This window comes from Theropithecus gelada, chromosome 7a (assembly GCF_003255815.1).
Source record: "Theropithecus gelada isolate Dixy chromosome 7a, Tgel_1.0, whole genome shotgun sequence".
NCBI classification, from domain to species: Eukaryota; Metazoa; Chordata; class Mammalia; order Primates; family Cercopithecidae; genus Theropithecus; species Theropithecus gelada.
This window is the reverse complement of record NC_037674.1, coordinates 56254662-56279648: the sequence shown is the minus strand read 5'-3', so window position 1 is coordinate 56279648 and position 24987 is coordinate 56254662. Positions and strand designations below refer to the sequence as shown.

General features: G+C 44.1%; 1 protein-coding gene across 1 annotated transcript in view; it reads left to right on the top strand.

The window, feature by feature from the left end:
- The window catches only part of CTXND1 (cortexin domain containing 1), a 57393-nt gene extending 33102 nt beyond the window's left edge, over positions 1-24291 (top strand). The window contains exons 2-3 of the mRNA XM_025390444.1: positions 16064-16215; positions 17792-24291. Of these exons, the coding sequence (XP_025246229.1) occupies positions 17857-18036 (180 nt within the window). The 5' untranslated portion in view covers positions 16064-16215; positions 17792-17856 and the 3' untranslated portion in view covers positions 18037-24291. The remainder of the gene's footprint in view (positions 1-16063; positions 16216-17791) is intronic.
- Positions 24292-24987: the final 696 nt, after the last annotated feature.

Sequence of the window (24987 nt, the reverse complement as noted above, 5' to 3'; positions counted from 1 at the left end):
ACATCAACAAAATGCAGAAAGTTCTGGAAAGCCTAACCAAGAGAAAACACAAATAAATAATATATGCAATAAGAAATAAGCAAATAGGCCAGGAGCGATGGCTCACACCTGTAATCCCAGCACTTTAGGAGGCCAGGTGGGAAGATTGCTTGAGACCAGAAGTTTGAGACCAGCTTGGGCAACATAGCAAGACTCCACTTCTACAAAACACTGTTTAAAAACATTGCCAGGTGTGGTGGTGCACACCTGTAGTCCTAGCTACTTGGGAGGCTGAGGTGATAAGATTGCTTGAGCCCAGGAGTTCCAGGCTGCAGTGAGCTATGATTGTGCCACTGCACTCCAGCCTGGAGGACAGAACAAGACCCTATCTCTAAAATATATATATAATAGTAAGCAGATAATTACATCCAGGAAGCACACCAAAAAGTAATGAGAATACTACATACAATTTTATATCACTGAAGTTGAATACATAATATGGACAATTTCCCATGAAGTTATACATTTCCCAAATTGCTATAAGAAAAGGTAGAAAATCTAAACACATTGGCATCCATAGAAGAAACTGAAAAATATTTACCATCGTTTATTTCCAGAAAAGATCCGAGTCACACAGGGTCTTTTAGAATTCAAAAAACTTCTAAGGAACAGATAATTCCCCTTAAACTATTAGTGGGCTGGCCACAGTGACCTACACCTGTAATCCCAACACTTTGTGAGGCTGAGGCAGGCAGATTGCTTGAGCTCAGGAGTTCAAGACAAGCGTGGGCAACATGGTGAAACCCTGTCTCTATAAAAAATACAAGAATTAGCCCAGTGTGGTGATGTGCACCTCTAGTCCCAGCTACTTGGGAGGCTGAGGTGGGAGGATGGCTTGAACCCATTGGGTGAAACTTGCAGTAAGCAGAGATTGCGCCACTGCACTCCAGCCTGGGTGACAGAGCCAGACACTGTCGCTAAATAAATAAATAAGCAAGCTTTTGGAGAGCACAGACACATTTATAAATCTTTCCAATTTGTGCTAAGAAATTAGCACAACCTTGACACAAAAATTAACAAAATCGTACAAAAAAAAACCCAACAACAATAGATTCCATTTTACTTAGTAATGGTTGTAAGAATCCTAAATAAAATGTTAACATTTGAATCTGACAGTGTATCAGAAAACAGTATACCAAGTAGGATCTATTTCAGGATGTAAATTTGGTTGAATATTAAGATATCTATTTGTAGACAAAGAAGAAAATCCATGTGGGGGTTTTGTCAGTTTCCTAGACCTTTCTTTAACTCCCCAAGGCTTGATATGTTGCTATTCAACCCACAGCAGAAGAGAGGTTCAGCTTGCAAACTGGCATAGAAAAACCCCAAGATGAATGTTTTTTCCCTTGTGTCCTGGCACTAGAGCCTACCTTCTGCTGTTGGAACCAATTCAAGGAAAGCAGAGATTTAGTTGCAGCTATCATGGATAGTGTCAAGTCGCTGCACTCACCAGTGACTAGAATTCAAGAGTTCTGGTCCATATAAGAAGAATCTTTGATCAAATCGTTTGCCCTATCTGAGCCTTGTTCCATCAAACTCTAAAATAATGGAAGGGGCCAGGCACGGTGGCTAACATCTGTAATGCCAGCACTTTGGGAGGCCGAGGCAGGTGGATCGTTTGAGGTTACGAGTTCAAGACCAGCCTGACCAATATGATGAAACCTCATCTCTACTAAAAATCCAAAAATTAGCCAGGCATGGTGGTGTACCCCTGTAGTCCCAGCTACTCAGGAGGCTGAGACAGGACAATCCCTTGAACCCAGGAGGCAGAGGCTACAGCGAGCCAAGATTGTGCCACTGCACTCCAGCCTGGGAGAGCAACAGAGCAAGACTTCGTCTCAAAAATAAATAAATAAATAAAATAATGGAAGGGATTGGATGATCTCCAATGTCATCACTTCTGATTCTATATTAAATGATGATCCATAAACAAGGCTCAAATTACTTTTGCAATTGCAGCAAAGTAAATGACAATTTGTTGGTCCTCCTGCTGCTATGTAACAGTTGTCAAATTTGTAGGAAGGAAATATGAACATCTCAATTCATGGCTGGAAACAAATGAAATATGTTCTTTGGAAAAGAAACATCTCTTCCCTAGTTTGCAAAACGTTGAGCTTATGTCAGTTTACCCTTCAAACGCAGAAAATCAATTTGTGTAGCTGCGCAGAGGGGATTTGCATTAATTTAGAGGAAATACTATCAATAGGAAGTGTCCCCTTTTGCCATATGTCCAGCAGGAGTAGAGCCAGAAAACATATGCTTGATGCAGCCTGGTATAGCCCCAGCCCTGGAGAACGGGGACATGATCTTCATAGTTTTCCAGTGAGAGATGAGATAAAGACAAACATCTTTAAATGCCATTTTGTGAATTGTTGAATATTCTGTGTCAACACAGTTAACACAGAATGTTCAACAAGGTAGAAATTTAACATATCTTTCTGGGAGAAAAACTGCTAATGAGCAGACCTTGGAAGACGCTGGGGAGAGGCTGCACATTTGTATGATCCCCTAGGACTCTTGAAAGTGGGAACTGATTGAAACTCCACCCACTTCTTCCCAAGAATCAAGTTGCAGAAATCTGCTTCAGTAGTCCAGTCTCCCCTAAGCAACGTCCAGAGGGAGGAAAGAGCATCGAAGCCCCTGGAATGAAATCATCTTGGGGATAAAAAGCATTAGGCTTGGGGTGGGCCACTGCTGAGTTGGGCTGTCTTAAGACAGGAATGGTTCTGAATCCCAAATGCTGTGGATCCTAGGACAGGTTCCAATCCAGCCATCCTGGAGATCAGATAATGCCCCAGGAATGTGCCCTACATGAGAAAACAAATCTAAAAAGCTTCGACATTGGAACCCTTGACAAAGAGCTGAGGAAGACCAGCCCACACCTTGAAGGACCACCCATGTAGAGCCACTGTGGCAGGGACTGGAATAGACTTCCTAATCACCTTCTCTTAGTGATGTGCCATCCTTTGTCCTCAAGGAGAGGAGACACGCCATCTGGAAGGCATGAATAAACTTGCTCTTTGGTCATAAATAAGCACCTTGGGGACTTCTTTCATCATAAACATATGCAAAATAATCAATATTGGAGCTTGAGCTGTTCAATGAAAGTATTAACAGGAAATGTGTTTGTACCCCAAAGGGGCAAGGAGGAACTCCAATGGTGGCCAATACAATTCCCCCAGCTCTCAGAACAAGAAATGGTACCCCCAATACGGAGGAGTTTCAGGCGTAGGTCATTACGTGCTGGAGAGCACTGGGTGGCTTCATGGACTTGGCCTTGGTCTGGCTGCTGGACTGGAACCCAACTTGGGCCAACTAAGCAGTCTTGACAAACACCCATGGAGATTGTTTAATTTGGGTTTTCTATTTCATTTTGAGCCAATTTTGGCTATTTACATTTTTCTGGAAAACATCCATATCATTGAAGTTTTCCAGTGTAATGGCAGAGTTTTCATAGTACTGCCTCATTATATTTTTGATCTCCTTTGTATAATATCTGTGGTTATATCCTGTTTCTCATTCCTAATGGTGGGTATTTGCCTCTTCTCTTTTTAACCGGATTAAACTTGCCAGAAGTTTGCCCAGGTTCAAACTATTTTAAAGAACTTGCTCTAGGGTTTATTTTTAACTGTGTTGATTTTGTGTTTTGTGAATTATTAATTTCCACTTTTAACTATACTAATCTCATCTTCTGGATTTTCTTGATGCTGTTTATGCAACTTCCTAAGTTGATTCCTTGTTTCACTACATTTAATTCCCTTTGTTCCATGATGAGAGTTATGATTTTGCCCCCGAGTATAGTAAACAGCTGTCACTCACCTCACCCCATAAGCTTTAACAGGAAGTATTCTCATTATAGTGATTTTCTAAATCTTCTGTAATTGCAGCTTAATTTTCTCATTGACTCAATAATTTTTTAATGTTATTTAAATCAAGAAGCTTGTTGGTTTGTTGTTTTGTTTACTCCTTTGTGGTCAGAAATGCAGTCTGCAGAATTTTTACTTTTTAAAATTTATGCATGTTTCCTTTGGAAATCAATTTCTGTAAATATTTCATGAACATCTGAAAACAATGTCTATTCCCTCCCAGTAATAAAAACATTTATTCAGCTAATTAATTATACTATTCAAATTTTGTATTGATATATCATCCTACTAGTGTTATCTTTAAATGTTCAAACACATATCTGAACTTATACTTTTCTATCAATATTAAAATAATATTTATTGACATTACCCAATAATGTGAACAATATATTGTACTTTCATTTACTTCTACCTTTTCCCACTAATTTTTATTGAAATAATATGGGCTTATAGGTACAAATTATTATTATAAAGCTCTTATGATAGGTAACTTTTTTCAAAAATTGTTTTTAATGTTTTTGTTGTTTTATACCTATATAAACATGGTAGGTTATTGCCTTATTGGTTTCATTATTCTCTATATGCCTTTTCCTCCCTTCATTTATTCACTTTGATTCATCTCTTAGTGGTAGAGGTACCTCTTCATGCAATTTTTTCTTGCTAGAAAGGTTTTTGCATATATGAGACAGGTATATACAATTCTTTAATGTCTGAATATGTCTTTCTGTTGCTGTCATGGCTGAATAGTACCAGTTAATATAGAATGTATTGTTTATAATCTTCCCCTTCAAAATCCTAAAGATGTTGCTCCTCATCCTCAGGTGTTCAGTGTTGTAGAGGAGAATCCTATGCTAGCCTGTTAACGTAATTTTCTTCCGCTATGTGGATAACCTGTTTTTTCTGTCTCTTTATGTCTTTGTGGGATTTTTCTTATCCTTGCTCCTTCTACTCCTAGTCACTGCCAGCATTCCTTGGCCCCTGGCCACATCACTACAGTCTCTGCTTCTGTGAGTCACATTGCCTTCTCCTCTCCTATAGTCGAATCTCCCACTGCCTCTCTCTTGTAAGGACACTTGTGATTACATCTAGGGCCCACCCAGATAACTCAGGATAATCCCCCCAATCCCAACACCCTTAACTTAATCACATCTGCACGGTCCTTTTTGCCATATAAGGTAACATTCACAAGTTCCAAGGATTATACGGTGGACATCTGGGGAGGCCATTATTCAACCTACCATAGTCCACGCTTTGGCCCCCAAAGATTCATGCCTATGCTACATATATTCACCTCATTCCAACACTCCCCCAAAACCTCAACCCATTAAAGTCCAAAATCTCATAATCTAGATCATCTAAATTAGATGTGCATGAGACTCTGGGTATGATCCACCCTGGGACAAAATTCCTCTCCATCTGTGGACCTGGAAAACAAGTTATCTGCTCTGAAGACAGAATCATGGGACAAGCATAGGATAACAGTTATATGCATTCTCATTTCAAAAGAGAAAAAAAAAAGCAGAAGGAGGAAAGGAGTCATAGTCCCAAGAAATCTCAAAATCCAACCAGAAAAACTCTGTGGGTTTCCAAAGCCTGAATAATCCTCTATTTTTCAAGGCTCCACCCTTCTTGCCCACAGCTCTGCCCTCTTGACCACAGCTCTTCCCTCAGAGTCATCCTCCCTTTTTTCTTAAAGGGTAGCACACATTTTTAACTGATTAGTTTCATCAGCATGTTTTCTATCTGTAGAATTTGGGGAGTCCAACAGCTTTCTTTTATTTCATCTTGTCTCTGTCCCTTTTAATCCAAGCTGGCAGTGTTTCTGCTGATACGACATTTGAAAAATTTTTGCAGATCTCCCATGTATGTCATGGTGATTTACTCCTTCAGACCAGAGAGTCTTCCAATATTTTTTTTCTGGATAATATTATCTCTATTTCTAACTTCTGCTGAGATGGCTGAGGGGATCTGCGAGTGACACATCTAATTTTTATACCATTAGCAAAAGATTGTCCAGTCCCACCTTTGGCTTTCTCTCCAGAGCATACTTTCCTAACAGTGAATATCCTAATTTTAGCATCTTTTGCAACCCAGATATGCAGAGAATCCTTGAGGGTAAGGACTAGGTCTGATTTAACATTGAATATCCAAAACATACTATGTTTCCTGTTCTGGCTTCCAGTGGAAGTTTGATATCTTGAATTTAAAAGTATGGGATAGATACAGAAAATTCATATTCATCTACCTAGGATCAGGTTACCCCAAAGCAGACTCTGAGGCAATGATTCATGTGCAAGGATTTATCTGGGAAGGGCTCCTAGGAGAAACTGACAAGGGACTGGAGGAAGTAGGACTAGAAGGGAAAGAAGCCCAGCAAGGATGCAATTTCAGATGAAGGACAAGTCTCAGCCTGATCCTGTGGTGCTCTGTAGTGTAAATTACACAACAGAGTTTTTCCTCCCTCAAGACTAGTGAGCTAGACTTTCATATTCCTGCACGAGTTAGCCATTAGCTATGGGCCACCCCAGGGTGACATAACTCCTAACTCCCAGGCACTTCCAGCTCTCTACACACATGGGTGAAGCAGCTCTAGTAGTCTAAAGATAGTCTTCTACAGAGTTGTTAGTGTTACCTGCTATAAGAAAAAGAATAAAAAACATTCAGAGCCTGGGTGCTGTGCATACCAAATGGTAAAGGGAATCCAAGGAGATCTGAGTGAGACCAACAGCATCAGCATTATCATAACATGATACAGCAGAAGTGGTATGGTGGTTCATAGAATTATGAAGTAATGACAGTGCATTCTCTTGGCAGAAATACCCTCTTTTCTTACTTTTATCTAAAATGGTGCTGGCTCATACTGCCTCCTTGCTCTGGGAGGTTTCTTAGAGGATGGGGGTGTTTAAATATCAGAAGATAACAAGTCTTAAACACAGTATTCCATTAATCCCATTCTCTCCACCGCCCTGCTGATTGTCGTGGTTTTAATTATCTGTTAACATACACTCATCACCTCCCCCTGACAGGCCTGTGAATTGTTCTGGTAGAGAAGTGAGGCCACCAAGTGCAGTCCCACAGAACGATGTGATTGGTGGGAGGTTATGACACTGAACATCTCCTCTGTCCTGAGCAAATGCCATCCACTTAACCCATTTGTCAGTTTGGGGAAGTGATCCTGACAGGTCACCTTTCATAATGGCTACACTTCTATTTATAGAACCAGCTGATGACTGCACGTGGTCAGCTCGGATTCTTCTTACCCCGAATGAATTCATAATGTCGCTGCAGTGTACTGTTTATCCCCACAATGAGAAGTGGCGTGCTGTCTCAGTCCCTTCATCTTCCTATTTTCAGGGGCTGATGAGCACCAGCCAGGCACTGGCTCTCACCTTCTGGCATTTACTGTGAGCCGTTCTAACAGGTGTGGTCTTGGCCTGGCTCCAGGAAGGCAGTGCCCCTCAGCAGACTCAGACTCTGCCCTCAAGGATCTCATTGCTATGGACCGAATCTTGTTCCCTCCTCCTCCAAACTCATGAACCTCTAACCCTCAATGTGACTGTATCTGAAGACAGGGCTTTCGGGAGGTAATTAAGGTTACATGAGTGAAAGGGTGGGGACCCAATAGAATCAAATTGGTGGCTTTACAAGAAGACTCACATACCTAGGAAAGGTCTTGTGGGCACACAATGAGAAGAGAGCCATCTGCAGGCCAGGAAGAGAGCCCTTGGGAGCAGCCAACCCCACTGGACCCTGACCTGGAAATTCCAGCCTCCAGATCTGCGAGGAAATGAATTTCTGCTGTTTAATCCCCCAGTCTGTGGCATTTTGCTATGGCAGCCTGAGCAGACTAAGAAACACATGTACAGAAATAAGGAAATACAGAAACATAGAAGGTAAAGCTGCTGATTCCGAAGTGTTCAGGCAAGGGGTGGCCTTGAGCTGGTGCCTTTCATAGATCCTCCAAACAGATAACAAAGCTCCGCACATTATACAGCATCTACTGTCTCATCATTTCATTAAATACATGTCCAGGGGAACAAGGTGACACAGCAGAAGCAGAGTCAAGACGTGGGACAGAAAAGACAAGTCTCTCTCTTCCTACCCATGCCAAGTTCTCTGGCTGCGAGAGGGAAGAGAAAGCCACAAAAGGGAGAAACAGCTTGTGACTTACTGTGGTTTGAATAAAGCAGATTGAAGGTGGAAAGAGTCTTACTCACATTTTGGGGAAAACAGTTAATGGGAACCAATACTTACTAGTATTAATATTTAATTTAGTATCCATGCTTAATACTAAACTTCAGTGGACTGGCTAGAACAAGCCTGGCTATGCCTCATGCCCACCTTGCCCCCAGAGAATAAAGAAAAAACATTGAGGAGGCGGCAAACAGGTGGACCTGGAGAGAGTCAGAGGCCAGTGGAAGAAAAGGTCTGCCTGGCCAGGCCTGTGTTCCTATCACCAGATGATCGGGGCAAAATTCCTCAAATGTAGCCAAAATGCTGAGGACATTATTTTCTTATGTGCATTGAGCACGTTTCTAATCTTCTATAACTTTTTTAAATTGAGTTTAAGTTTGATTTAGATTAATAGTTACATGTACGCTTTAAAAGTACAAATAAGGTGTCATATTTTTGAAATGAAAAATTGCCCGGATTGGCATTTTAATAAATTACCAAAGATACATGTGAGTCTAAATTAGGCTTACCCAATGCTTAGTTGTAAAAGAGAGGATGGGATGAGATTAGTCAAATATATGCACCTTCCCTGAGCACCTCACTCCCAGCCCTGGGGTAGTACACAAATTTGTACATAAATCCTATATTTGTGCACCCTTTGAATTGTGATTGCTTTGCTGCTGGTTTTTTCCTAAAATCCCGATTCGGATGCTTGTTTCCAGGTCTATGTTTGGATTCTTCATTGTGTCCTATGACTTTCTCACAGCATTTGGCAGGACTCTTTTCCACTTGGATCTGCTACAACCCAACCTTACACCTTCATGCTTAACAAGTACACTGGGTCAGCCCAGCGGCCACTTTCCTTGAGGGTCACTCATTCGCCCAAGTCAGAGTCCCTGACTCTGAAGCAAATCCACCTCCAGCTGCCGCAAGAACATGGCAGATGGAGCACTTGGCTCATACAGGCTCAGTGTTGAAGGACGATGCAGTTATGCTGGGGCCCACTGAGTTGGCCACCAGGAAGGCCAGCAGCTCAGCTCCCAGGGAACTGCAGCTGAGTTCAGTGTTGCCTTCTCTCCTGGATGTGTGTCCTTGCTTCGAAGCAGAGCTGGATAGGACTTATGCCTGCCTGGTAATTAAAGCGAATGAGCACATTCCATCTGCAAGGCAGAAAAGCAAATCTGGTTTTTGAGTCCACATTCTTGTCATTCACCCCAACCAGAAGGATCCAGGAGACAGTAATAATCCTCCCCTGGGATATGTCGCCAGGTTGTAGGACCCAATCCCGGTTCCAGACAAGACAGTGGAGGGTCACAAGGTGATCCCTGTGAGATCTGACCCCTGCAATCTGTACCTAGTTATCTGATATTAACTTGGCAGAGCCTGAGATTTCAAAATCAGGGTTTGAGAGGCTAGGCTGAGTCCTACTATGAAACATTGGAGCAGGAATCCCTTGCACATTCATCTTTCTTTAACACCCACTAAATGACTATGTGGAATCCATGCCGCAGGGCCCAAGGCGCAGGCATGGGGTGAGAAACACGGGTTTCTCCAAATTCTGCTGTGCTATTGACTCTGAGCAAAAGTCTTCCTCTCCCTACACTTCAGTCTCTTCATCTATGAAACAGAGGGAGGTGGGTTAGAGCCGTATTTTCAAAGTATGGTCCAAGGAATTCTAGAGGTTTTGTGAATGCCCAAAGTGGAAAGTGCACACCACACTCATGATGGTGATACTGCTGAAGAAGGTGTGAGGAATAGTTCTATAGGTTAGGAGTTACAATGTAAGGATTTATATTTTTTAAAAAAAGACAATGCAAAAACGATAACATAACAATCGCAAATTCTGCATCATGGAAATGTAAGTACTTGTTATAGCATTGTTGTACTTTTCTAGGTCTTAAATTTCTCAAACAAAAAAAAAAGCAATTAAAGCAGGAGCAGGTCTTGACCTAGCAGTCAGCAGACAGCACTGACCTCCCACCCCCCCACCCAGCACGTGCAGATTTTACATTAAAAATTTAGTTGCTTATTTTACATAAATATCATATTTGTGATATTGTTTGTCAACTTACTTTTTCACTTAACAGAATTTCTAGCCCTCTATTGTGTGTATGTGCATATGTGTGTGTGCACATGTGTGTTTCCAATGAACTAAGAGTACTCCATGACGCAGATGGCTGTTTTAACCATTCCATTACTGACAGAAGTTCATTTTGTTCCCAGTTTTTCACTGTTACAATACTGCAGTGAACATATTTCAAAGGAACAGCAGACCTGTAACCAGACACCTATTTCTTCATCCTCAGGCCTGGCCTCATATGAGTGGCTATTAGCGAATGGCCAATGTTCTTAAGTTTCACACATTTGCATTCCACAGCACGGAATCAAAAACCAGTTCCCAGATAATCCTGAATAATTTCCCCTAGGCAGTTTTCAGCTATTTCAAGGCACTAAGGAGAAAAACTAGAATATAAGATATGCCAAGAAAGGAACAGCCCAAGTAAATATCCCAGGATCTCAACTTGGTACCCTAGAGTGCAACACCCTAGTAATATTGTCAAACTAAAGATAGACACAGCCTTGTTTGCAGTAAGTGAACCCCACCTTGAGTGGGCTTAGCCCCTTATTGAATGGAGGTGATCTGCTTGCACAATAGTTGCTTACCAGAGAAAATGGTGAATCCTCTCTGCAGAAAAATAACATCACCCTGAGCTGCTACAATGTTTTACATCAGTGCTCAGTAACTCACTGAAACGTTTATCAGGTATATCAAGAAACTGAACCAAAAGAAAAAATAAACAATAGAAGCAAACCCACAGATGACCTGGATACTGGAGTTATCAAATAAGGACTTCAGAAAAATTACATCAGTGACAAGGTAGAAAATGGCACTGGAGAGCTGGAAATTGTTTTAAAGCATCAAATGGTAATTCTAAAACTGAAAAGTATGGCTGAAGGGAAATTTGAATAGGTAGATTTAACAGCTGATGGGACATAAAGACAAGATTAATGAACTTGAAGTTAGTCCATAGAAAATATTCAGACTACAGCATTAAAAAAAAAAAAACACACACACACACACATAGGAAGAAAGCATAACAAAATTGTGACACAGTGAAAAGGTCTAAGTGTACCTGGAGCACCAGAAAGGGAAGAGAGAAAAAATGGAACAAATGAATATTTAAAGGGGAAAGAGCCCAAAATTTTCAGAAGCTGACATCAAGTAACATTCAAGAAGTAGTACAAACACTAAGAAAATACAGAGAAAACCACACATAGGCACGTTCACAGCAAAACTGCTGAAAACCAAAGACAAGGAGAAAATCTTTAAAGCAGGCTGAGAAAAATGCACATTCCCTTCAAAGGAGACAGGACCTTGGGGAATATAATTGACATGACTGCTTCCTGAAGGACATGCTAGACAACAATCTACAGCCAAACAAGAGATGATAGAAAAACTTCAGCCAAAGTGAGAAGCGACAACATGCTATCAGCCCTCGCTCTCGGCACCTCCTCGGCCTCGCCGTCCACTCTGGCTGCGCTTGAGGAGCCCTTCAGCCCGCCAGGGCACTGTGGGAGCCCCTCTCAGGGCTGGCCGAGGCAGGAGCCGGCTCCCTCTGCTTGCGGGGAGGTGTGAAGGGAGAGACGCAGGCGGGAACTGGGGCTGCATGCGGCCCTCGCTGGCCAGCGCGAGTTCTGGGTGGGTGTGGGCTCAGCAGCCCCACACAGGGAGTGGCAGGCCGGGGCCCGGGCAGTGAGGGGCTTAGCACCCGGGCCAGAAGCTGCAGAGGGTGCGCTGGGTCCCCCAGCTGTGCTGGCCCGGCAGCCTTGTGCTGGAATTCTTGCCGGGCCTCAGCTGCCTCCCCATGGGGCAGGGCTGGGGACCTGCAGCCCACCATGCCCGAGCCTAGCCCCACTGCACTGTGGGCTCCTGCACGGCCTGAGCCTCCCCGATGAGCTCCGCCCCCTGTGCCACAGCACCCGGTCCCATGGCCCACCCAAGGGCTGAAAAGCGCAGGTGCACCTGCAGGACTGGCGGGCAGCTCCGCCTTCAGCCCTGGTGCAGGATCCACAAGGTGAAGCCAGCTGAGCTCCTGAGTCTAGTGGGGACTTGGAGAACCTTTATGTCTAGCTAAGGGGATTGTAAATACACCAATCAGCACCCTGTGTCTAGCTCAGGGTTTGCAAATACACCAATCACTACTCTGTATCTAGCTAACCTAGTCGGGACTTGGAAAATTTTTCCGGCTAGCGCTCCGTGTCTAGCTAAAGGATTGTAAATGAACCAATCAGCACTCTGTGTCTAGCTCAGGGTTTGTAAATACACCAATCACTACTCTGTATCTAGCTAACCTAGTGGGGACTTGGAGAACTTTACTGTCTAGCACTCTGTGTCTAGCTAAAGGATTATAAAGGCACCAATCAGCACTCTATCAAAAGGTCCAATCAACTCTCTGTAAAATGGACCAATCAGCAGGATGTCAGTGGGGCCCGATAAAGGAATAAAAGCAGGCTGCCGGAGCAAGCGGCTGGGGGTCTCTTCAATGGTATGGAGTCTTTGTTCTTTTGCTGTTTGCAATAGCTCTTGTTGCTGTTCACTGTTTGGGTCTATGCTACTTTATCAGGTGTAATACTCACTGCAAAGGTCTGCAGCTTCACTCTTGAGGCCAGTAAGACCTTGATCCCACCAGGAGAACCCAATAACTCCAGAAGCGCTGCCCTTACATACGAAGGTCTGCAGCTTCAGTCCTGAAGCCAGCGAGACCACAAACCTACCAGAAGGAACAAACTCCAAACACGTCTGAACATGAGAAGGAACAAACTCCAGACCCACTATCTGTAAGAACTGTAAGACTCACCACTAGGGTCCGTGGCTTCATTCTTGAAGTCAGTGAAACCAAGAACCCACCAATTACAGACACAATGACTGGTGGGAAGCCTTAAATAGATGTCACTGTAAAACAGAATGAAAACTAAGGTAGACTTAAGGGCAAAAACAACATATAAATGTTACATACCCTAACCGTGTAGAAATAATGGAAGTAACTGTCAATGGAAAGAGAATGGGAAAAGGAGGTGAAAACTGGAATAAACTCCCTAATTTCCTAATACCTTGCAGCTGGGAATAAAAATGCATACATTTAAAGTTGACAATTCAAATTACAGAAACTAACGCACATGTAAAAGAACAAAGGTAAACAATTAGCTAATACTAGTGACTAAAATTAGGTAGTGAAAGAAAGTAAGAAATAGGAGTAGGAATCAGGGATAAAGGAAAAAACGGTAATAAAATAAAAATTAATAAAATGAGCATATTTATTTCAACTCTGCTTCCAAGGCCAAAAAGGAGAGATACCAAAAACCCAATAGAAAAATAGGTAAAGGATATTAACAGAGAATTCACAAAAAGAGGAAGGACAACTGGATCTTAAACACATGCAAAGATGCTTAATTTCTCTAAGATAGATAAAAATTACTCTGAGAGCTACAGGGTGTATACATCTGTAAAATCTCAAAAATGATGCATTTAATATGTGTACATTTCACTACATGTAAATTTTACATTTTAAGAAATCTATAAACAAATACTGAATTCTAGTTAATGATACACACGCTGGAGTGCTTTGAAGTGAAGTGTATTAATGCTTGCATCTTTGAAATGCGTTCAAAAAGTTAAAAGGATGGATAGGTGGGTAAATAGGACAAAATTTTTAAAATGCGGCAAAACATAGAATCTAGGTGGTAGATATATATTTGTTTACTGTATAATTCTTTCAACTTCTCCGTGTGTTTGAAAATGTTTGTTATAAGATGTTATAACATCTTTCAAATTTTCTTTCAAATTGGCGAAAATAAAAGATAACTCTGTTTTCAAGATTCTGCTACTGAAACACCAGGAGTTTGGTCTGGATCCTGTTGCTCACCGTACAGAAAGCCAGTAACTGAAACGACGAGTATTTCCAGGGCAGAAGGCTTTTTATTCTCATGATGTCAACTGGGAGAATGGGAAATAAGTCTCAAATCCATCTCCTCAACTGACTAAAATTGGGGGTTTATAGACTGAGGAAAGAATGTGGAAAAAAAAGTTGGACTAGGAAGGTAAGGAAGAGTAAGGAAGACGAACGAGGGGTCTGGTGTCTCATTGTCTAGATGCCGGGATCTGGTGCATTTCAGTCCCTTGCCTGACAGTTTCCTAAGGAAAAAACTCAGATGAGAGAAATGTAAGTTTCAAATTTTAAGACTCGGAGGGTCAATTTCTATGTTTATTCAAAAAACCCATAAATATCAGTTCTATGGGACAATTGGGCTGGTTTCAGCTGTAGGACAACCGTCCCTCACAACCTTTGCCAATGGAAGCTAACATAGGTACAACCTCCAAGAATAATAATATCGATCAGAATTAAAATGACTTTATCCTTAGACACAGCAGTTTCGCCTGAAGGAATTTAATTACAGACATACTCAGACATGTGCAAAATGCATAGCTACAAGGACATTTGCTCCATCAATATGTGAAAAATGAAAGATTGGAAATCCTATCTAACTGATAGAAGACTATGGTTGAATTTATTATGGGATATCCATACAACAAAATACAATACAGCCATTAAAAAGAAAGAGGCAACCGTCTATGTGTTGACGTTAAATAATCTCCACGATATGTTAAACTTGAAAAGTAAGATGTGGAACAGTTCATATAACAGGCTTTCATTTATTTGAAAAACAAACATACATATTTTCTTTTATAAGAATAAAATATCTCCAGATTAGAAGGATGTATAAAGACCTGATAACAATAGTTGCCTATCTGGAGATGAGCTAGATGGCTGGGGATAGGGGTAGTGAAAACACTGGTTTTACTGTTTTCTTTTTGTGCTTTTTGAGTTTTGAATAGTGTACAACAATTAATTATGCAAAATGTTCAATTTAATCCTCAAAAAAGTTAAAAATATAATTACCATATGATCCAGCAATGCCACCTCTGCTTATATACCCCAAAGCATTGAAAGCAGAGTCTCAAAGAGAGATTTGCACACCCACATTAATAGCAACACTTATTTACACAGTCAAAAGGTGAAAACATCCCGAGTGTCCATTGATGAAAAAATGGATAAACAAAATGTGGTATAAACATATATACAATGGAATATTATTCAGACCTTTAAAAAAAGGAAGTTCTGACATGCTACAATATGAATGAAGCTGGAGGACATTATGCACAATGAAATAAGCCAGTCACAAAAAGATAAATACATACAATTCCACTTACATGAAGTAGGTAGAGCAGTCAAATTCATATAGACATAAAGTAGAATGGTGGCTGCCCGGGGCTGGGGGAAGGGAAATGGGGAGTTATGGTCTAATGAGTGCACAGTTTGTTTTGCAAGATGAAGAGTTCTGGAGATGGATGGCAGCAATGGCTGCACCACAGTGTGAATGTACTTAATACCACTGAACAGTACACAAAAATGCCGCTGCACACTTGAAAATGGTCAAGACGGTAGATTTTATGTTATGTGTATGTGGCCACACTTTTTAAAGTTTATGTGTGTGTGTGTATAAACATTTTTTTTTTTTTTTTTTTTGGAGACACAGTCTTGTTCTGTTGCCCAGGCTGGAGTGCAGCGGCGCAACCTCCGCTTCCCAGGGTCAAGCGATTCTCTTGCCTCAGCCTCCTGAGTAGCTGGGATTACAGGCGTGCACCACCACGCCCGGCTAAATTTTTTTGTAGAGACAGGATTTTGTCATGCTGGTCTCAAACTCCTGGGCTCAAGCAATCTTCCCACCTCAGCCTCCCAAAGTGCTGGGATTACAGGCCTGAAAGTTGTTATATTTTAAAAAGAGAGAAGGAATCAGCATCAAACAACAGTGTGTGGCAGATCCCACCCCCATACCAGGAAGGAGCTACCCAGGGGAGTCCACATTCTATCTAGGGCTGGGCATCTCAGGAAATAACTAGTCTTCTTTGTCCCTTTCTCTTACAGTTACACTCCAGCGCCCCCACCAGCCAGCACAGCGCCTGCTCTCAGTGAACAGCCACTGCTCTCCATGGGCACCCCCCATGATGCCTGACCACTCCCTGTGCCTCCTGGAACAGCCAGGGTCCTTATGAAGTGGTGACCACTCCAGTCAGCAGGTCAGTGTCCTGTAAGAGTGGTGAAGGTTGAGACAAGGTCTAGAGAGGGGAAGTCGTGGTTGACTGTGGTTACAGCTCTTCCCCAGCCAGCGGACTCTAAGCTTGCACAGACAGCTATCTTCCTAAAGCTCCAGAGTGGGTGGGGAAGATGGAGCCCCACTAGAGGAGGCAGAGACATGTAGGGACCTAGGGTGTGGGATGAGGGACCTTGGATATGTCATTTTCCTGCTCAGTGCCTCAGTTTCCACATTTATAAAATGGGCCTATTGATGCCTGGGTAACTTGCTTCCAGGGGTGTCATGAGCTTTAAATAACAAACAGAACACGAAGCACAGCGTACAGCCCAAGCACTCCACAAGTTCAGGGATAAGGATGGGGACGAATGCTACGTGTGGGGAGAGGGAGCAGCAGCCAGCCCTCCTCCTAAAGCTGTCCGTGGCAGCTGAACTTGGGGAGCTGCCTGCCCCCTCCTAGCCAGCTCCTCGAGCTGCCAGTTCACCCAAAGTATGTACTGACCATCCACTGGAGCCAGGGACCGTGCATTTGGTTGTCACGCCCTTGTGAAGCAGGTATGGCCACCTGTCCTCAGCATGGAGAAAATTAGGACCCAGAGAAGTTGGCAAATCATCCCAAGATGAATGAGTGATGTGTCAGTGTAGGGACTACTGCTGGAGTCCTAACAATAATTGAGAGCTGTCCAGACCTGCACTGCAAGGCGGTGGCAGAGCTGGGACCCTTCCATGTGACTGCCAAAACTGTTCTTCCCATCACACAGTTTTCAGGCCATGTGCTAGCCTCAGCAGGAGTCTCTAGAGAGTCCCTGTGAGGACCTGCAGCAGGGAAGGGGATATAGACCCTCCAGGCCTCTCACTGTCTTCCACGACAGCAGTCCCTCGTCGGTCTGTTCCTCTGTGGTTTTCCACAATAGGTTTCATTTGAAATCTAGGTTCTTATGCTTTAAAAAACACAATAGACCAGACATAGTGGCTCACACCTGTAATCCCAATGCTTTGGGAGTCCAAGGCAAGAGGATTGCTTGAGGCAGGAGTTGGAGGCTGCAGTGCGCTATGATTGTGCCACTGCACCGCACTCCAGCCTGAGCGACGGAGTGAGACCCTGTCTCTAAAATATATGCATCTATATCATAATTACTTAATTTTTTAAATGCTTTTAGATTACCCTCAGATAGTGGTTTGTCTAAATGGAAAGCATTATCCTAACTGCCTTTCTAAAGGGTTTCATGGAGTGGAGGCAGCTGCAGGGCCTCTATCCCCACCCAGCCCTCAGCCCCACCCTAGTCCCACACCTGCTGGGACTCATCTGTCACCTCCCCTGCCCCAGCCTGGGGAGGCACTGGCTGCACCCTGCTAGAGCCTCTGGTCACCTACAAGGTTTCGGGCTGGGACCATGTGGGTCCATGTGTACCCATCCCCTCCTACCCTCCTGCAGGGTGGTCTGAGCAGCAAGCTCTCGGTGCAGGGGTAGCAGATAAGAGGGAGCAGAGGTTGGTGCCCTGCAGTCACCCCAGGCACGTGACCACACCCCTCCTTCCCCACTGCTGTGGCTGTCTCTGCAGGGGTGGAAAATGGTACCAGTCAAGCCCGAGGCAGAGGAGGAGCAGCCCGCAGTCGCTGCCACGAGATGGAGGAGCCCACGCCCGAGCCCGTCTATGTCGACGTGGACAAAGGGCTGACCTTGGCCTGCTTCGTCTTCCTCTGCCTCTTCCTTGTCGTGATGATCATCCGCTGTGCCAAGGTCATCATGGACCCTTACAGCGCCATCCCCACATCCACTTGGGAGGAGCAGCACCTGGACGACTGAGGCACAGCAGCGGTGGAGACTGGACCTGGCAATCTGCGGGTGGCTGTGCCCCAGGATGCACCCATGTGTCCCCTGCCAGCCTGCCATCCCACAGAGGCAAGGAATGAATCTGGTCACCCAGGGAAGGAGAAAGTGCAACTTAGCCCTGTCAGCCCTCCCTCGAGCACCAGCGTGGAATGCCCGGGTGCCATGGGTGTCACAACCATGGAGCAGCCAGGGGAAAAGAGCCCTGGCCCAGGACCCAGGAGGCTGGGGTTCCAGTGTGGGGAGTCACTGTGAGATGATGGGGTAGTCACCTTCCCAGGCTCCTGGGCACCTTTTGGAATTGGATCCAGCAACAGACACCCCCCCAGCCATCACACAACAGTGGTCTTGCCTTGAGGAGATTCTCTATCCTTAAAATACAAAGTAGCACATGGAGGCTTCCAACCAAGAGGTCCCACCTGAACCCCAGCCCCTCCCCACGGACCAGCAATGGTGTGGCAGTGAGGAGGGAAGGCAGGTTGAGGGAGTCTCACTTGAAAATTCATGAAGGGCACAGGATATGGGCTGCTTCCAAGCAGTATTTTTTTAAACTAAAATATAGAGGGATATATTTTTCCTGTGATAAATAAAATGTACATTTTAGAAACTTGGGAAAATGCAGATAAATAGAAAGAAAGGGAGGGAAATAACACTTAATAATTCCACCTCCCAGAAACCACCATTTTGATATATTTTCTTCCAGCCTTTTTACTTGTATTTTTTAGTCAAATTCATACTCCATGCATGGTGTTGTATCACTTCATATGGTAGCATGAATATTCCCCACGACATCAAACACTCTTCTTAGCTGCCAGTTTCAGTGACTGAAGGGTCACTTCAGTCACTACCCAACCATCAGTTGGGTAGGTCATGGTTAAAAAATCATCTCCTTTGGTTGTACATTTAATTTTTTTCACTAATTTTTCCTCACACAAAAATTATTTCACCCAGTAACCTTTCTGAGGGTGCACAGTCCATGAGATAAATATTGAATGGGGAGATCTGTGTTCTAGTCCCACATTTATCAGTCAGGTTACAATGTGACCTTGAGCAAGTCACTTCACCTCCCAGTGCCTCAGTTTCCTCATTGTAAGATAGGAAAAGCCTTGTCATTTTAAAATGTTTATTTTTTGCATATACCTCGTGAACAAAAGGACAGAAAGGGGAGTGAATGTGCTATAAATTTGCTATAGTCGGAGGTGGGGGGCAAGGAAGAAGTTATTGATGATGACTCTTCTCGGGCCCTCCCTCCTCCCACCTCCTTCTGCCCTCGACCCCACTCCCACTCCATCACCTACATCCATGACCTTGCAGCAAAATTATTAGAGCAGAGCCTACAAAACTGGTCCCAGGTCCCAATTCCTCTACGTCCTTGTTATAGCACCCCAGATAACTCACTTAGCCTCTCTGAGCCCCAGTTTCCTCATCTGTAAAGTGAGGGAATAACATCTACCTCACAAGGTGGTTGTGAGGATGAAATGAGAGAACATGGGCAAACATGAATGTTCTTGAGTTCACCACCCCAGGAGAAGCCAGAGGTCTGAGCTGGGAGGAGTGCCCCCTGCCCCTACAGAGCCTGGAACCCTCAGCTTTCCTCAACTTCCGAGGGCTACTTCCTACAGGCCAAATCTCCCAGCCAGAACCACTTGGTCAGAGGAATAGTCACAGCAGCCTTCCCTAGCACCTGACCTCAAGGGATGTGGTGTCTTCCAATTTACGTAATTGCCAGTGTCATCAGTTTTCCCGTAACATGATATGAAGTTAAACAAGAGCACCTGAGCTCCCCTTCCTCTGAGTGCATTTATTCTGTCCCTCCAAAGTGTGGCCTTCCATCCCCATCCAAGAGACCTGCAGCTGTGAAGAAGCTCAAGACTTCTCATTGTCAGCCTCCCAGCCATTAGTCCCCACCACAGCCCAGGCCACCTGGAAAATGGGTTTCCAAAGCACTATCACTACTAGGTGACCCCTGAATGCGGACAAGGCCACAGCTGTTCAGGCAGCATTTCAGGGGATATCCAGTTGTCATCCCTCTCCTACCCCTCTCCTACCCACCCCTATCCCCACTATTGTGGGATGCACAAAGGGACAGCTGGCAATGGCAGTGAACCAAGATGCAGAGAAGGCCCTGTATAATGAGGAGGATCTAAAGCAAGACTCGTGTGCATTGCCTCAGGTTGAGCAGCAGCAGCCCTCACTCTGAAGCCTACCTTGAGATGCCAGGCACTTCTGTTAAAAATCTCATCAGTATGCATTTACAATGTAAACTAGAACCAACTCCCAGTAAGCTAATAACAGACCCCAGGAACAAGAAAAGGTCTTCCAGACCGCCCCTGGACACACTTTAGAACCCTCAGGGGTGAAAAAGAGGGTGCTCCAGGGCAGTGCAACTAACCTGTGGTTGAAGGACAAACAGCCTCTGCAATACTTGAGGAGCTCGTTAGAAACCCAAACTCACAGCCCCCTCCAGACCAACGTACAGAATGTACATTAGCAAGATTCCCTAGGTGGTTTCTATGCACCTTAAAGTTTAGGAAGCACTGCCTGAGAATCCCTTGGTCCTAATTAATTCTTTTCCACACTCAGATTCGCTAATGGGTTTCACCTTATCTCTTGACTCTTGTTTGATGGCAACGGGAAATAGTAACATTTCAGGAAGGGTGGAAAATATAAAAAGCACTCCCAACCCAAGCCTCCAAAACACAGCAATTTTAATTTGTGTCCATATATTGCCTAATCATTGTCCTCATGCAAGATTTTTTTCATAAAGATGATCTGCTATATAATTTTATATCATACTCTTTCTCCTAATATTACATCATAAGTATACTTTCGTGTTGCTACTACATTCTTCACACTTGTCATTTTAATGGCCATAAAACATATATAATTATGTAGCTTCCTATTATTAAATACTTGGATTTCTTCCATTTTCCCTATTATACATGTTCCAAGCAAAAAAGAAAGGTTAAAATACATATGATGAAGGCAGGGTGCTTGCTTAGGACAGGGGAGAATAAATATTTACTATACACTCCCTCCATCTAAGAGACACATGGAGCACAGCGGGGAGGGAGACCTATCTAAGAACTGGATCATATTAAGGAGAAAAAAGCAACTGGAATCTCAGGCTTCAGTAGTTGCATTATGCTGCTGAAGCACAGAGGAGATGGTCCTTTGTGACCAGAGCATCTCAACTCGTTTCTGGCAAGCTGAGATGAACTTTGGGGTTGTGGATAGAAAGATAAACTGATCAGCAAAAGGAATGAACAGAAGTCTTCAAGGCTAGAAGTTGGCAGAGAAGAAATGAAAAGTATTAAGAGAATGGGAGGCCTGTGAAGTTGGCCATAACCCAGGACTTAAGGAGAACACAGACTGGAGAAGAACTCTCCAAAGCAGAGAATGGGTGGTGGGTTTTCCAGGCAGTGATGCCTAGAGGCCAGTTTTAAGTTGTGGCTTGTACTGTGCTCAGCTACACTCCCTTCATGTCGCCCCAAGCCCTCTCTGAAGTCTGATAAACGATCCCCTCTGCAGCAGTGGTCTTTGGGACAATGAAGACACCTCGGTGGTGGGTCATGTAGGGAAATACAATCTGGAAGGGGCCAGCAGTCCCACAGACAAGTGGGGTAGCAGAAATATGCAGAACCAAGAGTTCAGAGTGATGATCACTAGAAGAAACGCAGCCCCTAAGGATGCTCAGAGAGTTGGATACATATAGTAGGACCCTAGCTTTACCGTCCTGGCATATCATTCCCATCATAGATATTTCGTTTTTTTCTAATTAGTTGCTCAAATGTCTACATGTTCTTATTGAATTGAAAACCAGTGTCTCCCTGTCTCATTAAATTTCCAGAACTTCAGAGGCTAAATCAATCCAAAAGGGGCCGGTCCTGCTTTCAAACACCAAGTGAAGAGAACTGCAAAGCTTGGTGTGTGCACTAGTGTGGTTTCATACCACTAGGTCTTGTTGTTGAGGACTGGTTCTGCCATGCATGATGAATGACCACCCGCAATGTCCTGTGGCCCAGCCTGTGGAGAGGTGCTCACACAGAGTTATCTGGGTCCACATCCACGTTCCCAGCTATTCTGTCCAATCATAGCACAAAGACAGGTTGCCTGTATCCAGAGGGACACACAGCCTCAGCCACACCAGCCCTTACTTATGAGCTTGATGGTCATCAGCAAAGACTCTCTCCCTTTAGGAGGGTTCTCCTTGGGAGCTTTCAGTGTCTTGGCAGGAAAGAGATGGCACGCACGAAGCACTGACTGAAGATAGTTTAATGAAAGAATATTTACAGAGTTTGGGCAAGGGTATGGAAAGCAACAGGGAAGAGTAAAACACACAGGGATGGCCGGGCAAGGAAGCTCATGTCTGTAATCCCAGCACTTTGGGAGGCCAAGGCAGGCAGACTGCTTGAGCCCAGGAGTTTGAAACCAGCCTGGCCAACATAAGCAAGAACCTGTTTATCTACAAAAAATAAAATGTTTTTTAAAAAATTAGCTGGGTGTGGTGTTGCACACCTATAGTGCCAGCTACTCAGGAGTCTGAGGTGGGAGGATCACTCGAGTCCAGAAGTTTGAGGTTACAGTGAGCTAGGATCACACTACTGCACTCCAGCCTGGGTGACAGAGAGAGACACTGTCTCTAAAAATAAAAAACTAAAACAAACTACCCAGGGACAGGCAGGCCACAAACTATTACCATCTCAGCCTAGAGAGACAAGGAGGAGGATCTAGAACCCAGGGAGAGCTACAGCCATGGAGAAGGAGTCACCCGATGGAAGCCCTGGTCACAGCTAGAGGATCAAAACTCCTGCACCCACTGCAGCTCAGTAGGAAGAGAGCCAGGGGAATAAATACCTTGACCTCTTGCCTCCTGCCCTGCAATCTCCTGTCTGGGTCTTCCATTGGCCAAAAACAACAGAAGCTAAAGGTCAGGGGACCCTGAGTGATACGGTCCACATAGGCAGCACACTGGAGCAAAAGAAGAAAACCCAGCACAATTCATCCTATTACCACTTAGCAGCCATTCACAAACTTTGCTTAGATGGGAGAAAAATATTTTGTCCCCAGCACAGGGGAAACATAAAATCTCACCAGTCACCATATTGTCTGGGGGTGATAGCAATTTAGTCCCATTCCCACCTGCAACTTAAATCATAATGTAGCCACTCCTGGGTAAGTGGAACACTTCCTGTAAAGCACAACTGCTAGTGCCCCCTTCTGTGACTGATCATGGGGCCCAGAGTGGTAACTGTAGTCTTGTTCTCCCACCACCCATTCCATAGCCCTTTTACCTTCTGGCAGTCCCTTAGCTGTTGGAAAATTTTATTTGGTGGAATGACCCAAATCTTCATCCACAGAGGATTCAAATTCTTGGTGCCCTGTCTTCATTGAGTTGTCACAGTATACACAGATTCCTAAAGAACATGAAGAGGCCTTGAAGATCTCACCTGGAAGCACTGTAAAATTCTCAGAAAGAATAACAGGTGCTCTAGGGCAACAACTACTATGGTCCAAGGATGGACAGCATTGGCATCTCTGGGGAGCCTGTTAGAAATCTAATTTCGTGCCCTCACCGCAGGCTTACAGAATGAGGACAAGGGATACAGGGAGTACCAAGTGCCCTAGTGAATCCCAGGGTTCCAAAGCTAGTACTCCTTGCCCCTATTGTGTAGCAGAAACCCTACTTTCCCTTGGATATTGGGGTGAACCATCCTGACAGTGCAGTGATCTCTTTCTCTGCCAATGTTTCAACATAAGGAGCCCCAGATGGCACAAGATCATCTTCCAATTTAACAGATCCATAACTATACTCCCTGGTGGAAGCAGTTCCTCTTGGTCACTAGAGATTTCCAAACCCACAAAACCTAAGGTTTCTTGTTTAAAGGCCACGTTTGTGGGATATACTGAGATGAATATGCTGTGGTTTGAATGTGTCCCCCAAAGTTCATATGTTGGAAACTTGATTCCCAATGCAACAGTGTTGAGAGGTGGGGCCCAGTGAGAGGTGATTAGGCCATGAGGGTGGAATGAATGGATTAATGCTGTTATCTCGAGAGTGGGCTTGTTTTGAAAGGGGGTGTTTCGTCCCCTTTTCTCTCTTGCCTATGTGATTCATTCCACCATGTTTATGATGCAACAAGGTCCTCACCAAATGCTGGTTCCTTGATCTTGGATTTTGCAGCCTCCATAATCGTGAGCCAAATAAATTTCTATTCATTATAAATTACCCAGTTTGTGTTATTCTGTTTTAGCAGCACAAAATGAACAGAATGAAACACCACAAATGGCGGGGAGGGACAGGGATGGCAAATCCATATCTGGAATATATGTCTATTCCTACTGCCCTCCATGATGAAAGGGACTCAGTTTAATTAACCTTCTACCAAGTAAGTGTTTGGTCTATCTCCCACCACCCATCCCTGGGAATGGTGCCATATCAGGGGCTTGGCATTGGTCTCATTCATTGGAAGCCTACATATCCAGAAGTTATGGAAACCAATGGACTTTAGCAAGGGAAAGCCCATAGTGTTGATAGCCTCTGTCCCTTCCACTACAGTCACTTTGTTCATGATGTCATTGAGCAAACACCAGAGTAGACAGAGGAAGAGGCTGACACCCCCAAGTTGGGTCATCTTATCCACCTGATCGTTGAGAGTCTTTTCTGCAGTGGATGCCCTCCAGTAGGCATTTAAATGGCCCTTGAATATCTTGACACCCAGGGCCCCTTCAAAGATGTCTTTTCACACATATCTCCCGAAGACTGCCTTGGACTCTCTCTTCCCATCCTGTTCAGTTGGGTCAATGCTGTGATTCTCCTATTGGAGATGGTTAGGAATTCCACACAGCACCCCCATTTGCAAGACACTTCTGGCACTATTGGATCTGCTGATCTTAAGGACCAAACGGCAGAGTAGCTTTCATCAC